The sequence below is a fragment of the Sminthopsis crassicaudata genome, chromosome 4 (genome assembly GCF_048593235.1).
Source record: "Sminthopsis crassicaudata isolate SCR6 chromosome 4, ASM4859323v1, whole genome shotgun sequence".
NCBI lineage: Eukaryota > Metazoa > Chordata > Mammalia > Dasyuromorphia > Dasyuridae > Sminthopsis > Sminthopsis crassicaudata.
Genome location: NC_133620.1, coordinates 395,498,787 through 395,515,566, shown reverse-complemented (window position 1 = coordinate 395,515,566; position 16,780 = coordinate 395,498,787). Strand labels below are relative to the sequence as shown.

Below are 16,780 nucleotides of genomic sequence, written 5' to 3'. Positions count from 1 at the left end.
CTCTAACCATTGACAGCTTCTGTGTGGAGAGGGAGCAGACTTCAAATGCTGAGGAGACTAGGAACAGAATGTCCCCAGATGTATCCCCTGGGAGGGATATAAGCTGCTCCTCAATACAGAAGAACCTCATAGAGGAAATCAAAAAGGCTCTCACAAGAGAGCTGGAAGAGAAATGGGAAAAGGAAAGGGAAGCTTGGCAAGAGAGCCTGGAGAAGTCATGCCATGCATTCAAAGACAGAATGGATAAAGAAATCAAATCATTGAGAAACAAGATTAGTGAGCTGGAAAAGGTAAACAACTCCAAGGAAAACAGGATTAGTGAGCTGGAAAAGGTAAACAACTCCAAGGAAAACAGGATTAGTGAGCTGGAAAAGGTAAACAACTCCATGGAAAACAGGATTAGAGAGCTGGAAAAAGAAATCAGCTCTCTAAAAAATAAAATGGATAAAATGGAAAAAAATTCCATAGAAGATAAAAACTCAATTGGACAATTACAAAGAGATATAAAAAAAGTGAGTGAAGAAAATACATCATTGAAAATTAGACTGGAACAAGTAGAAATGAATGACTCAAGGAGAAACCAAGAGGGAGTCAAGCAAAACCAGAGAAATGAAACAATTGAAAAGACTGTCAAGTACCTTACCAGAAAGACAATAGACCTGGAAAACAGATCCAGGAGAGACAATTTGAGAATAATCGGACTCCCTGAAAAATGGGAGGAAAAAAAGAGCTTGGACACCATTTTCGAGGAAATTATCAAAGAGAACTGCCCAGACGTTTTGGAAACAGAGGGTAAAATAGACATTGAGAAAATTCATCGATCACCTACTGAAAGGGACCCTAAAATCAAAACGCCAAGAAATATAGTGGCCAAGTTCAAGAACCATCAGACAAAGGAAAAGATATTGGAAGCTGCTAGAAAAAAACAATTCAGATATAGAGGATCCACAATAAGGATAACACAGGATCTAGCAGCGTCCACATTAAAAGAACGCAGGGCCTGGAACATGATATTCCGAAAGGCTAAGGAACTTGGTATGCAGCCAAGAATAACTTACCCAGCAAGAATGAGCATCGTTTTCCAGGGAAGAAGATGGACATTTAACGAAATAAATGAATTCCATCTATTTTTGATGAAAAAACCAGACCTACATAAGAGGTTTGATCTTCAAATACAGAACTCAAGAGACTTCTAAAAAAGGTAAAAAGAAATATTGAGAACTATACTTCTGTCAAAAAAATATGTAAAGAACATATGTACAATTTGTCTTAGAAACTAGAGGAGGAAAGGAGATTATATCATAAAAAAGTATAAAGTGGTGGTACTACATCTCATGAAGAGGCAAAGGTAACCTATTATATCTGAGAGAAAGAAAGGAGGGAGATGAACATAGCGTGTATCAATAGACATATTCGATTTATGGTGAAACTTCTTCCACTTCATTGAAAAGTGAAAGGGAAGGAGTAAACTAAGGGGAAGGGAATACAGTAATTTCGAGGAAAAGGGGTAAAATAAGGGGAGGATCTTTAAGGTGGGGGAGGGATCCTAAAAAGGGAGGGCTGTGAAAAGCAAGTGGTGTTTACCAGTTTAATACTGGATAGGAGGGTAAAAGGGAAGGAAAGGGGAAAAGCATAAGCAGGGGTTAATAGGATGGCAAGCAATATAGAATTAGTCCTTCTAACCATAAATGTGAATGGGGCAAACTGCCTCAAAAAGAGGAAGCAGTTAGCAGACTGGATTAAAAGTCAGAATCCTACTATATGTTGTTTACAGGAAACACACCTGAAACAGGATGAGACACTCAAACTAAAAGTAAAAGGGTGGAGCAGAATCTATTATGCTTCAGGCAAAACCAAAAAAGCGGGAGTAGCCATCCTCATCTCAGATCAAGCAAAAACAAAAATTGATCTAATTAAAAGAGATAAGGAAGGGCATTATATCCTGCTAAAGGGAAGCATCAATAGTGAAGCAGTATCAATATTAAACATGTATGCACCAAGTGGTGCAGCATCTAAATTCTTAAAAGAGAAATTAAGAGAGCTGCAAGAGGAAATAGATAGCAAAACTATAATAGCGGGAGATCTCAACCTTGCACTATCAGAATTAGATAAATCAAACCACAAAATAAATAAGAAAGAAGTCAAAGAGGTAAATAGAATACTAGAAAAGTTTGATATGATAGATCTTTGGCGAAAGCTAAATGGAGACAGAAAGGAATATACTTTCTTCTCAGCAGTTCATGGAACCTATACAAAAATTGATCATATACTAGGGCATAAAAACCTCAAAATCAAATGCAGTAAGGCAGAAATAGTAAATGCATCCTTTTCAGACCATAATGCAATCAAAATAACATTTAATAAAAAGCCAGGGGAAAATAGACCAAAAAATAATTGGAAACTAAATAATCTTATACTAAAGAATGATTGGGTAAAACAGCAAATCATAGACATAATTAATAACTTCACCCAAGAAAATGACAATAATGAGACATCATACCAAAATGTGTGGGATACAGCCAAAGCAGTAATTAGGGGAAGTTTTATATCTCTACAGGCCTACCTGCATAAAATAGAGAAAGAGAGGGCCAACGAATTGGGTTTACAACTAAAATTGCTAGAAAAGGAACAAATTAAAAACCCCCAGACAAACACAAAACTTGAAATTCAAAAAATAAAAGGTGAGATTAATAAAATTGAAAGTAAAAAAACTATTGAATTAATTAATAAAACTAAGAGTTGGTTCTATGAAAAAACCAACAAAATAGACAAACCCTTAGTAAACCTGATTAAAAAAAGGAAAGAGAAAAAGCAAATTGATAGTCTTGAAAATGAAAAGGGGGAACTCACCACTAATGAAGAGGAAATTAGAACAATAGTTAGGAGCTACTTTGCTCAACTTTATGCCGATAAATTCGATAACTTAAATGAAATGGAAGAATACCTTCAAAAATATAGCTTGCCCAGATTAACAGAGGAAGAAGTAAGTAGTCTAAATAGTCCCATCTCAGAAAAAGAAATAGACCAAGCTATTAACCAACTTCCTAAGAAAAAGTCCCCAGGACCAGATGGATTTACATGTGAATTCTACCAAACATTTAAAGAATAACTAACTCCAATGCTATGTAAACTGTTTGAAAAAATAGGGATTGAAGGAGTCCTACCAAATTCCTTCTATGACACAGACGTGGTACTGATACCTAAACCAGGTAGATCGAAAACTGAGAAAGAAAACTATAGACCAATTTCCTTAATGAATATTGATGCTAAAATCTTAAATAAGATATTAGCAAATAGACTTCAGAAAATCATCCCCAGGATAATACACTATGACCAAGTGGGATTTATACCAGGAATGCAGGGCTGGTTTAATATTAGGAAAACTATTAGTATAATTGACCATATTAATAATCAAATTAATAAAAACCATATGATCATCTCAATAGATGCAGAAAAAGCATTTGATAAAATCCAACATCCATTCCTACTAAAAACGCTTGAGAGTATAGGAATAAATGGACTATTCCTTAAAATAATAAGGAGCATATATTTAAAACCTACAGTAAACATCATATGTAATGGTGATAAACTAGAACCTTTCCCTGTAAGATCAGGAGTGAAACAAGGTTGCCCACTATCACCATTACTATTCAATATAGTACTAGAAACTCTAGCCTTGGCAATAAGAGCCGAGAAAGAGATCCAAGGAATTAGAGTAGGAAATGAAGAAATCAAATTGTCACTTTTCGCAGATGACATGATGGTATACTTAGAGAACCCCAAAGACTCTGCTAAAAAGCTATTAGAAATAATTCAGAATTTTAGCAAAGTCGCAGGATACAAAATAAATCCACATAAATCCTCAGGATTTTTATACATTACCAACACAATCCAACAGCAAGAGATACAAAGAGAAATTCCATTCAAAATAACAGTCGATAGTATCAAATATTTGGGAATATATCTACCAAAGGAGAGTCAGGAATTATATGAGCAAAATTACAAAACACTTGCCACAAAAATAAAGTCAGATTTAAATAATTGGAAAGACATTCAATGTTCTTGGATAGGCCGAGCGAATATAATAAAGATGACAATACTCCCCAAACTAATCTATTTATTTAGTGCTATACCAATCAGACTCCCAAGAAACTATTTTAATGACCTAGAAAAAATAACAACAAAATTCATATGGAAGAATAAAAGGTCGAGAATTGCAAGGGAACTAATGAAAAAAAAGTCAGAGGAAGGTGGTCTAAGTGTACCTGATTTAAAGCTATATTATAAAGCAACAGTCACCAAAACCATTTGGTATTGGCTAAGAAATAGACTAGTTGATCAGTGGCATAGGTTAGGTTCACAGGACAAGATAGTGAATAAAAATAGCAATCTAATCTTTGACAAACCCAAAGATCCCAAATTTTGGGATAAGAATTCATTATTTAACAAAAACTGCTGGGAAAACTGGAAATTAGTATGGCAGAAACTAGGCATGGACCCACATTTAACACCACATACTAAGATTAGATCAAAATGGGTCCAAGATTTAGGCATAAAGAACGAAATCATAAATAAATTGGAGGAACATGGGATGGTTTACCTCTCAGACTTGTGGAGGAGGAAGGAGTTTGTGTCCAAGGGAGAACTAGAGACCATTATTGATCACAAAATAGAACATTTTGATTACACCAAATTAAAAAGTTTCTGCACAAACAAAACTAATGCAAACAAGATTAGAAGGGAAGTAACAAATTGGGAAAAAATTTTTACAGTTAAAGGTTCTGATAAAGGCCTCATCTCCAAAATATACAGAGAATTGACTTTAATTTATAAGAAATCAAGCCATTCTCCAATTGATAAATGGTCAAAGGATATGAACAGACAATTTTCAGATGATGAAATTAAAACTATTTCCACTCATATGAAAGAGTGTTCCAAATCACTATTGATCAGAGAAATGCAAATTAAGACAACTCTGAGGTATCATTACACACCTGTCAGATTGGCTAAGATGACAGGAATAAATAACGATGAATGTTGGAGGGGCTGTGGGAAAACTGGGACACTGATGCATTGTTGGTGGAGTTGTGAAAGAATCCAACCATTCTGGAGAGCAATCTGGAATTATGCCCAAAAAGTTATCAAAATGTGCATACCCTTTGACCCAGCCATACTACTACTGGGCTTATACCCCAAGGAACTACTAGAGAAGGGAAAGGGTCCTGTATGTGCCAAAATGTTTGTGGCAGCCCTTTTCATAGTGGCTAGAAGCTGGAAGATGAATGGATGTCCATCAATTGGAGAATGGTTGGGTAAACTATGGTATATGAATGTTATGGAATATTATTGTTCTATAAGAAATGACCAACAGGAGAAATACAGAGAGGCTTGGAGTGACTTACATCAACTGATGCTGAGTGAAACGAGCAGAACCAGAAGATCATTATACACTTCAACAATGATACTGTACGAGGATGTATGCTGATGGAAGTGGATTTCTTCAACATAGAGAAGAACTAATCCAATTCCAATTGAGTAATGATGGACAGAACCAGCTACATCCAGAAAAGGAACACTGGGAAATGAATGTAAACTGTTATTTTTACCTTCTGAATCCAATTCTTCCTGTGCAACAAAAAATTCGGTTCTACACACATATATTGTATCTAAATTATACTGTAATATATTTAACATATATAAGACTGCTTGCCATCTGGGGGAGGGGGTTGGGGGAGGAAGGGAAAAAATCTGAATAGAAGTAAGTGCAAGGGATAATGTTGTAAAAAATTACCCATGCATATGTATTGTCAAAAAATGTTATAATTATAAAATAAAATAAAAAATTAAAAAAAAAAAAAAAAAAAACATCAACAGATTGTAAACAGTTCAGTTGTGATATTTTATCACTACAGAGCAGAAATTATCATACCAATGTATTTACCTCAAGTATGAGTTTGATAGTTAAAGTGCTTTGTTCCTGTCCTAAATTTACCAAATATGTCTTTGATTCATTACATAGAATAGAATGCTTTTGTTCCTGTCTATGGCATTTTCCATCAAGATTTACCAGGTTTACCTTTACAGTTGTTTATTAGGAAGATGCTGAGCCTATAAGTCTGAATAAATAGCCCTAACAGAGAGTTAGTCTCAAAGAAGACTTAGACTGGACTCTTGCTGTTTATGGAGTTATTCAATACTGGCCCTCTACATTCTATAAAATATTTTTTGACAGGTTGATTGGTATGGCATTGAATAAGTAGAATAAGTAGATTAGGTAGAATTGTTATTTTTATATATACTAGTTTGCCCAGTCCATGAGCAAATGATATTTTCTCAATTTTTTAGATCTGATTTTATTTGTGTGAAAAGTGTTTTTTAATTATATACAAAATTGACAAGGAAACTCCCAAATATTATATAATGTCTGTGGTTATTTTAAATGGGATTTCTCTGTTGTTCTCCCCCCTCTCTTAAGACAGCAAGTATCTGATAATCAGTTAAAAGTATGTAATTATTCTAAAAAATGGTGTTCTTGGTTGATTTTCTGGAAATTTCTGGACCAGCCTTAGTTTCAGTACAGTAATCTCCATGAGAATAGCCAGGTGTTAAAGTCCAAATTCTTTATTGTCTTCTTGCCTGGGGCTGGGCAGCTTTGTGGAGATCCTTTCAGACCAGCCTTGGTCTCACTGGGTGAAGTGCAGGAGGCCAGCCACCATGGTGGTGTGAGATGAAGTAAATGAATGTCTCTCCTTGGCTCTGAGAATTTGAGCTCCTGCCTTCAGTCCTCTTTGTCTTTTCTGGCTCTCACTCTAGCTGAGTTGTCCCAACTTTATATGCTCTTTTAATTACATCATACGTGTGAATCTTGTAGAACTATGTACATGTACTGAACTAGAAAACTATTAATCACCATGCTAAACTAGATAACCATTGTCTCATCAATTCCATTGAGTAAGAATGTAAGAATTATAAGAATCCTGTTTCAAGTACAAGAGTTCTGGCCCATAACATCTCCTGCTTTCTTTTGTTTTAGAACATAGGTGGGTCATGCCCTCCCTGACTTCTTAAAAAAGGGGTTGAAAATACCAAAGGAAATGGGGGAATCAAACCAGATTAGTGTGTAGATTCTGAAGAGTCTCTCTTCAAACAGGTATACATAAATCCATCCACATGGGAGGTGTTACATAAGCATATAACAATATAGTACAGGCTAGTAGTGATGTAACAAATAACATGAATCAACATGAAGAATTATACACGTCCATAAGTCTACAAATAGTCCAAAATCAATCTATTGTCCATTACTTCATGTGTCAGGGAATCCAATGATTCCTGCTTGTTTTATTTAAAGTTATGTAAAAGTCTTAACAATTTTTCATCTCAGGGAATCCAATGATTCCTGTGGGTTTTGAAGTTCAATCTCATTATCAGCTATGCTTTTTCAGTGTCAGATGTTTTTTAGGTCTTCTCCTTGTTTCGAGGTTTTTCTCTTTTTTGTCTCTGATGGACAAGGTGAATATGGCTCGTTGGCACCCATCTGATTCCTTTTCCATATGTAGAGATACAAGCAAACCATTTTCCCCAAGCTATTAACCTATCTGGTCCCATTTAACATTTTTAGGATTTCTCCTCATCACCTGGAGATTATATTGGAGCTGCTTGCACTGGACACTGCCCTTTTATTGGGTTAAAAAGCCTGTATTCTCCCCAATTGTACTCCCTTTCTCCCATCTGATTGCTTTTTTGATGGATTGATCTTATCAGAGTATTGAACTTGTAAAGACTCTCTAGGGTGTAACCTGGGCTGCCATCATGCCCCACCAGTTTTTTTTTGTTTGAACTGGGCCCCGCCTCTCATTTCCCTGGGTCAGTCTATATTCTGAGGCCCAATGGAAACCCTTGTTGCATTTTGGACATGGGGTATGGATCTTGTTCTCCCATACTGTCCTCTCACTCTATCTCTATGCCTACATTGAGCTTTCAGGTGCCCTACTTTACAACACTGAAAGCATTGACAAGTCTCTCTGGAAGTCCCTTGCCAAGAGAGACCCACCCTGTCTTCCCATGTTCTGTGTCATAGCCTGGGTGTAAAAGGCATTTGTGTCCACTGTGGCACAGCATCTTATGATCCCCTCTAAAGGAACATCGTTGTGTAGTCCCAGAATATTAATTCTACAAACCTCATTATCATTTTCTCTAGCAAGTTGTTTGATCATTATTCCTGCTGCAGCATTTTCACCAATGGTTCTTGTGACAGCTATCTTAAGACATCCCACAAAATCAGCAAAAGGTTCATTTGGACCTTGCTCTATTTTCGTGAAGGCTTCCCCTCTATCTTTTGCTGGGAGGGAGTCCCATGCTTTGATAGCAGCAGCAGCAATTTGCTCATATGCTATCAAAGGGTAATTAATCCATGTTGAAGTGTCTGCATACTGACCTTTACCTGCTAGTTGGTCAAAGGTAATTGGAGTATTAACTCCAGTTTGCTTATTGCATTGAGCGTGTATTCTACAGAGTTCACTATACTTCAAAAGCCACAAGTTTTGTCCAGGTTCTAAATATGCCCAATCACTAGGGGTCAAAATTTCATAAACCAAATTCTCTAGTACCATCTTAACATAAGATGATGTAGCCCCCAAAAGAATGCAACCCTTTTTCAAATCCTTGATTTTTTCCAAATCAAAAGGAGTGTATCTTTTCCTTTGTTTATCTGAAAAATCAAATTCTTCAATCACAGGGTATGCTTCTATTAAATCAAATATATCCTTTCCTTTTTTTTTTTTTTTTTTTTTTTTTTGCTTTAATTAGTGCCTTTTATAATCTTGTCATAGGCTGCCTCATGAGTAGTGCTGATTGTGTCACTGCCCCTCCCCCTCCTCCTTCTCCCTTCACCCATGAAGGGTTAATTAAGGGGGAGAGGGTCATGAGATGGGGAAATGCTCTAATGGCTCCTGCTATGAAGCACCACACTCCTTAATTTCATCAGAATTATACTTAACTCCATTCTTATCTGACTTCTTCATCTTTTTTACCTAGTTTGTCAGTATCTTCCCCCTCCTCTTCTTTCTTCTTTTTTCTTATTCTAATACTTAATTTCGTAAAGCCAATTGTATTAGGTTATAGAATGTTTCTTTAGGAATTGAATCAGGACCATTATCATTGTAATATTCATTTAATTGCTCTCCTACTAATTCCCACTCCTTTGGATCTAATTCTTTTTCCTTAGAGAATCAAGAAGATGTGTATTGTAATGTTTCTAAATGTTCAGTTATCTGCTCCCAAGTTACAATCAAACCTTGTTTTTTTAAATCAGTTTAACTAAGCTTTCTATACATTTTCCTGGAGGTAGAAAAGAAGGCTGTTTTCTAAACATATGTCCCATTTCAGCTGAAACACTCTTTAGCTCTTAACAAAGTTTCCTTCTTGTCTATTTTTGTACTTATCCTAATTCTATGTCATGAAGACTTTTTTCACTGAACTCAGGATCCTTTCAGTCTGGACTGCTGATTGTAAATCCTTAGTCCCACATTTGGACACCAAAATGAAGTTCTTGTTGGTTTTCTGGAGGTCTTGGAGCAGCCTTGGTAGAGTAGTCACCATGAGAATAGCCAGGGATAAAGTCCAAATTCTTTATTGTCTCCTTGCCTGGATCTGGGCAGCTTTCTGGAGACCCTTCAGACAACCCTTGGTCTCGGTGCAGGAGGGCAGCCAATCATGGTGGTGTGAGATAGCTTGAATGTCTCTGAGTCTGAACCAATCTTTCCCAAAGTGCAGGAAAAAGAAGAGCCACCAAGAGGCTGATGAAGATGGAATGAATCTCAAGGCCAGTCCTTGCTGGCTGTTATATACTCTATTATATTATCATAAGTGTGAATCTTGTGGGCAAATCACTTAACCCAAATTGCCTCAGCAAAAAAGAAGAAAAAGAGCCCTGACCACAGAGAGCTACTATGGCAACAGGGAAGATCAAAATAGAAATTCAGAAGAGGACAGCAATGGTAAAACATAGAAAGCCTCAAAGGGGAATATAAATTGGTCTCAAGCCAATTGGAAGAACTCAAAAAGGATTTTAAATATCAGATAAGTAGAAGAGAAATGGGAGAAAGACATGAGAGTTACACAGGAGAATTATGGGAAAAATCTCAACAATTTGGAAAAGAACAAAAATTGACTAAAAAAAACAACTCCTTAAAAAATAATTTGGCAAAATGGGGAGGGGGAGATATACTGGAGAAAATAATTCCTTAAGAAATTATCCATATAATAATAATATAATAATCCATATAATAAAGGAGGTAAAAAAATCTAACCAAAGAAAATAATTCATTAAAAAAATAGAATTAGATAATTGGAAGTAAATGACACATCAAGAGTCAATCAAGGAAAAAAAGTTTTCTATATACTAAGCTATGAATTTTCCTTATAAGTACTCTCATTTCTTTTCCAATTTTTTTTACTCAAGATTTCCAATTTTTTACTTAAGAATAATAATTCTATCATTTATGGTTTTTAAATGTTTCCTTCATTTTTTTTCAGACATTTTGATTGATCTTATAACCAGATTGTTTTTCTTTGAGACTCTGCTTGTAGGTGTTCTTGACTATGTCTTTTCTGTGTTTGTCTTGTGCATACCTGACTCCATAATATTCCTTTATAATGGCTGTCCCATCCTTTCCCCTTTATTTCCTGAGTTGGGACTTTGTTTTTTGGCCTGACTCTATGAGTTTCTGGAGGAATTGCCAATGTTGTTATATTTGGCCCTATCTTCTCTTGGCTCCTGATTTTATTTTCTTCATGAATTGAGTGCTGTGTTATACTTACCAGATTACTCAAGCCAGCCACCTGTATACTTTTGGTTTACCCTTCAATGGTCTGATTTAGGAGGAAATCTAATTATTATCTTCTTTGCTTGAGCTTTATAAGTGCCAGACTTTGGTTTGGGACTGACAACACAATTGTATATTTGCTTTCCAGTTGGAATTCCAGGATTGGTCCCAGCTATTATTAGCTAATTGAAATCTCTGTAAGTTTGAAGAGACAGCAATACATATTCAACTTTGATCTTGATTACTCAACTACATGTCCATAAAACCAAGTTTGTGTGTTGAATTCACAGTTGCCACTTGCTTCATTTTTATTGCTTTCCCCTTAGCTTCAAGCTTTCAAGGATTACTCTTGTCTATGCTGGATTCTGAGCTAGGACAGACCCATGTGCATGGCCATATTCTTGCTGCTGCTGCTTCTTCTTCTTTTTTTTTTTTTCCTGAGGCTTGAGTTAAGTGACTTGCCCAGGGTCACACAGCTAGGAAGTGTTAAGTGTCTGAGACTAGATTTGAACTCCGGTCCTCCTGAATTCAGGGCTGGTGCTCTATCCACTGTGCCACCTAGCTGCCCCGATATCCTTGCTTCTTGATGTAGGATGGACATAGCTTTTTTGGCTCCAGCTTGTTCACCATGCCTGCATCCTTTGTATAAGACTTTTTTCCTCTGAAACAGCCTTTCTGCAAACTGTATTAAAGTTTTGTGTCCATAGTGATAGTTTCCATAGAATCTGCAGTGTAATTCTTAGATTCCAATGTATTCTGGACATCTTTTTTGGTGTAATTTTATTTCGATCATATTTGTCATTTCTTTATCTAGAATCCTATTCAGATATTTAGTTGGGTATATATTGGACATCTGAACTTTTTAACAATTTTTGTGTCTTAATTGGACTTCTATATGAATACAGAATAAATATAAAAATGCAATTTGAAATTTTACTTTATGGTGTGCATATTGGCAATAATGAATCAACAAAATTGAGAACATTCAATGTCAAAGGGGTTATATATTCATATGCACACACTAATACTTTATTGGAGATACTGAGTTGATTCATTATGTGGTACAGTTTGAAATTGTGCAAGAAAAGTGACAAAATGGGAATATAGTTTGATCCAGAAATGTAGCCTTTGAACGTTTATCCTAAGGAAGTCAAAACAAAAACAATAATCCAGTTTATGAAGTATCCCAAAAGTTTTAGCGCAGTTTAAAAGCTATGATAGGGTTAAAGCTACTAACATTTATAGTTTTAAGCTAACATTTAAAACTTTTAATAATTTAAAACTGGACTAAAACTTTGAGGAATGGTTCTTATAACAAAATATTCAAAATAGCACTTTTTAAAGTGGGACAGATCTAGAAACAAAATTGATACCAAGGTATATGAATGTAATAGAATATTGTTGTATAGCAGAATATGAAGTATTCTGAAAAGCCTGGGAAGAGTTGTATGGAAGGATGCATAGTAAAATAGTGACTATAACAGCATAAATAAAAAGAACTTGACCTCTTAGTAATTTAAAAATCAGTGGTGACCCCAAAGATCAGATAATGAAATATCCATCTCCTTGTGGTAGATTAATGGGGAACTTATCAGGACAGAATATTTCCTCCAGTTACTGCTTAAATTTAGCTTTGAATAATGAGGTTTGACATGTTTTTTGTTTGTTTTTTCTGATTTTTTTAGTTGATTCAGAACCTGTGATTTCATTGTTACAAAGGGAGTTCACAATGTAGAAACTCTCCCTATACAGTTATGGCAAGCTTTCCCAGTTTACAATGCTTGAGTGTCACTCAGTATAAAAGTTAAGCATTTTGTTTTGGGGACATTGGTTGGTTGGTTGTTGTTCTTCATTCTCAAAGAGGACCAAAATGAGATCACTATATTAGAGTTGAGTTACAGTGTGTTCATCTATGTCTGATTAGATCAATATGAGCTCAGAATGCTCTGCTCTGCCACAAGTCAGATACATGATCATTTGGGGTGGCTTCTCTAACTTAGCCCATAACTTGTTGTTTTTTTTTTTTTTTTTTTTTTTTCTGAACTAATTCAATGACTTTTTTCTTAATATTCAGGCATGCACATCATAAACTATATTTAAATTGACTTCCTCTTGTGAAATTTGTCGTGATTCTGGATTAATATCCTTGAGTTATGATATCAAATGTATTGAGAATTGCTCTCAGTCCAATATGACAGAAAAGACAGATGGAAAACTATAAAGCAGCTGCAGTAAGGACTTTATTGAATTGAGAGAAGTAGAATTTCACGCACATTGTCACTAACAATGTTACATAGTTTGAGAGGTAGGATCATAAATTAGTTTATTTGTGCTTTTCTTTAGTAACTGATTATTTAGATTAAATCAATTCTTTCATATATAAATAATGTTTAATATTGTTCATTAGAATGATATTTTGTTAAATTTTGCCATTTCATGATATTTTATTTTGCAAATTCAAATAGAATCTAATATTTTCATGGAAAATAAATTGAGGATCTTGGGCTTTATCTATGAAAAGACTAGGTGCCATTGTTGTACTCACCAATCCTTTACTAAGTAAGCAGAATTTAAATTGTATTTGTTTAAACTGTTTCAAATGATTCACTTTTTTTTGGATAAAATGTTTTCATTATCTTTATATGCAGTGAGATTTCTTGATGTCTACATGCTATAAATATTGCTTTAGTATTAATGCACACATGACAGTTATTAATAATTAAGAATTATATTAAAAGCTTTTCCTTGTGTCAAGCATTTAGTAGTTGAATGCCTACTTTTTTTTTTCTTAGTGTCTTATTTTAAAAATTAAATTTCTAATGAAATATTTTGGTTTATTTGACTAATATTAATCCAGTAACTGGTTTCAGTTCCATTGGAAAAAAATTCATTTAAAGAAGCAGACATGATACTGAGTAGTACTTATTTGAATTCTATTATATGATTACTCAGCTTTTTTTGAGTACTGACTATAGCTAAAAATATCTGAATGTGTTTTTCTTTGCTTCTCTCTGCAGGATGACGTAGTCTTGCCAGAGACTTAGAAGCTGAGCAGAAAATGAGCTTAACATCTTGGTTTTTGGTGAGCAGTGGAGGCACCCGCCACAGGCTGCCACGAGAAATGATTTTTGTTGGAAGAGATGACTGTGAACTAATGTTGCAGGTAATTTGCATTAGCCTTTATTCCATATGGGTCCACTTAAAGTTTAAAAGTTTTACACAAGATTGTTCTATATCATTTTGAGAGCTATAATGCTTTCAAGAACTACTCTTAAGTTTTTAAGAAGGTATCCCAAAATATTAGTGTTCTTTTAAGCTTTAAAAGTTTAGAATTTCACTAAAACTTTTGTAATAAGGTGACAATTCCAAGTAACATTTTGAAATTAAGAGAGCACTGTTAAAAATTGAATTCTAATTTTTTTCTTTTGTTAACTCATTTTTTTGTAGGTAAGAGTAAAAGGACATTTAAAAAACTATGTATGATGGTTTAATTGCTGCATTTAGTGCTTTTCATTATAGTGCTTCCCAATAGCATAATGAAGAAAGCTTTTACTAAAGTGCTTTCATAGGTTAAGATGTCTTAAATCTTTGAAGTATCTTTGAGAAGTAATCTTGGAAGTATCTGAGTATAATTGTGGTCAAGATATTTAGCCCTAAATGAACTGCAAATCCTTTTTTTTTTTTTTTTTTTTTTGCTGAGGCAATTGGAGTTGTGACTTGTCCAGTGAGGAAGTGCTAAGTATCTAAGATGAGATTTGAACTTGGGTCCTCCTGATTTCAGAGCTGGTGCTCTATCCATTGCATCACCTATCAGCCCCCAAATCCATATTTTTTCAATAGGTTTTTCAACTTTACTGTGTTAAATTATAATGACCTGTAGAATATTAAAGATGAAAGAGATCTCAGATATTAATTAGTCATTTTTAAAACAATTTATTTTTAATACACATTGCTTTATAAATCATTTTGGGAGAGAAAAATCAGAGCAAAAGGGTAAAGCTATGAAAGAAAAAAATGGAAAAGGAGAAATGAGCATAGCATGTCTTGATTTATATTCAATCTCCATAATTCTTTTTCTGGATGCAGATGGCATTTTCTGACCAAAGTCTGTTGGGATTGCCTTGGATCATTGAACTACTGAGAAAAACCAAGTCTTTCATAATTGATCATTGCACATTCTTGCTGTTACTGTGTTCAGTGTATTCCTGGTTCTGCTTATTTCATTCAGCATCAGTTTGTGTAACTCTTTCCAGGCCTTTCTAAAACACAGACTGTTCATCATTTTTATAAAACAATAATTAATATTCCATTATCTTCATGTAATATAGCTTATTCAGCCATTCCCCAGTTGTTGGGCATCTACACATTTTCCAATTCTTTGCTACCACAAAAAGAGCTGCTCCAAACATTTTTGTACATATGGGACCTTTTCCCTCCTTTCTGATTACCTTGGTATTTAGATCCAGTAGTGGCACTGCTGGGTCAAAGGGTATACAGAGTTTGCCTTGGAGCATAGTTATAAATGGTTCTTCAGAATGGTTGGATCATTTCATAACTCCCACAACAGGTCTAAGTCTCTCCAGGCCCCTCTGAAATCATTCTGTTGGTTGTTTCTTAAAGGACCATAATATTCTCTAGCATTCATATACCATAATTTATTCAGCCATTCTCTAATTGATGGGCATCCATTCAGTTTCCAGTTTCTTGCCACTACAAAAAGGGCTACCACAAACATTTTGCACATTTCTTTGAAATATAAGCCCAGTAGAAACACTGTTGGGTCAAAGGATAGGCACAGTTTGATAACTTTTTGAGCATAGTTCCAAATCGCTCTCCAGAATGGCTGGCATCCGTTCACGGTTCCACCAATTTATCAGTGTCCCAGGTTACTATAATCATTGACTATTTTGTCCTGTGAACCTAACCAGTTCCATTGATCAACTAGTCTATTTCTTATCCATAACCAAATGGTTTTGATAACTACTGCTATATATAATATAGTAACAATAGTATATAGTTTATAACATAGTATAATATGTAATAGTATATTAGTATATTATATGTAATATATATGTTATATGAAATATAACATATATATTACATATAATAGTATATAATATATAGTATATGATATACATAGCATAATATATAATAATTAAAATAGTTTTAGATCCGGTACAGCTAGGCCACCTTCATTTGTTGTTGTTGTTGTTGTTGTTGTTTTATTCCCTTGAAATTCTTGACCATCTTCCAGATGAATTTTGTTATTTTTTTCTAGGTCAATAAAATAGTTTTTTGGGAGTTTGATTGATGTAGCACTAAATAAATAGATTAGTTTAGGTAGTATTGTCATCTTTATTATATTCACTTGACCTATCCAAGAGCACTTGATATTTTTCCAATTGTTTAGATTTGATTATTTGTGTGGAAATTGTTTTCTAGTTTTTCTCATAGTTCCTACTTTCCCTTGGCAGTTAGATTTCTCTTTGTATCTCTTGCTGTTGGATTTTGTTAGTGAATAACTAGTCATTCTTAAGGTACAAATGGGAATCACTACACCACATTACTGAGAAATAACAACCAGTCCTTACCTTGAAGACTAGGGATAAGGAATCTCTTACTTCCCAAGAGACCCCATTTCAATTTTAGATAGTTTTAGATAGTTGGAAATGTTTTGGTATAGTTGAAAGAGCATTGACTTTTTACTCAAAGAATCCAAATTCTGTTTCTAGCTCTTCTTCTTTTTTTTTTTTTTTTTTTTTTTCTTTTTTTTTTTTCTAGCTCTTCTTCTTACTGGGTGACTTTAGGTAAATTCTCTTTTCTAGGTCTCAGTTTCTACAACAATAAGGGATTTAGATTAAATAATCTTGAGGGTAGCTTGGTACAGAGTGCTAGATTTAGAATAAGATGACCTGAGTTCACATTTTTCTACTGCTGCTTACTTGGACATATCA

General features: G+C 34.6%; 1 protein-coding gene across 10 annotated transcripts in view; it reads left to right on the top strand.

Annotated features, from left to right (window-relative positions):
• Positions 1-16,780, top strand: part of CEP170 (centrosomal protein 170) — a 167,471-nt gene that overhangs the window by 29,270 nt on the left and 121,421 nt on the right. For all 10 annotated transcript variants that reach the window (XM_074262523.1, XM_074262532.1, XM_074262531.1 and 7 more), the window contains exon 2: positions 13,844-13,989. In XM_074262523.1, coding sequence (XP_074118624.1) covers positions 13,885-13,989 — 105 coding nt within the window. In that variant the 5' untranslated portion in view covers positions 13,844-13,884. The remainder of the gene's footprint in view (positions 1-13,843; positions 13,990-16,780) is intronic.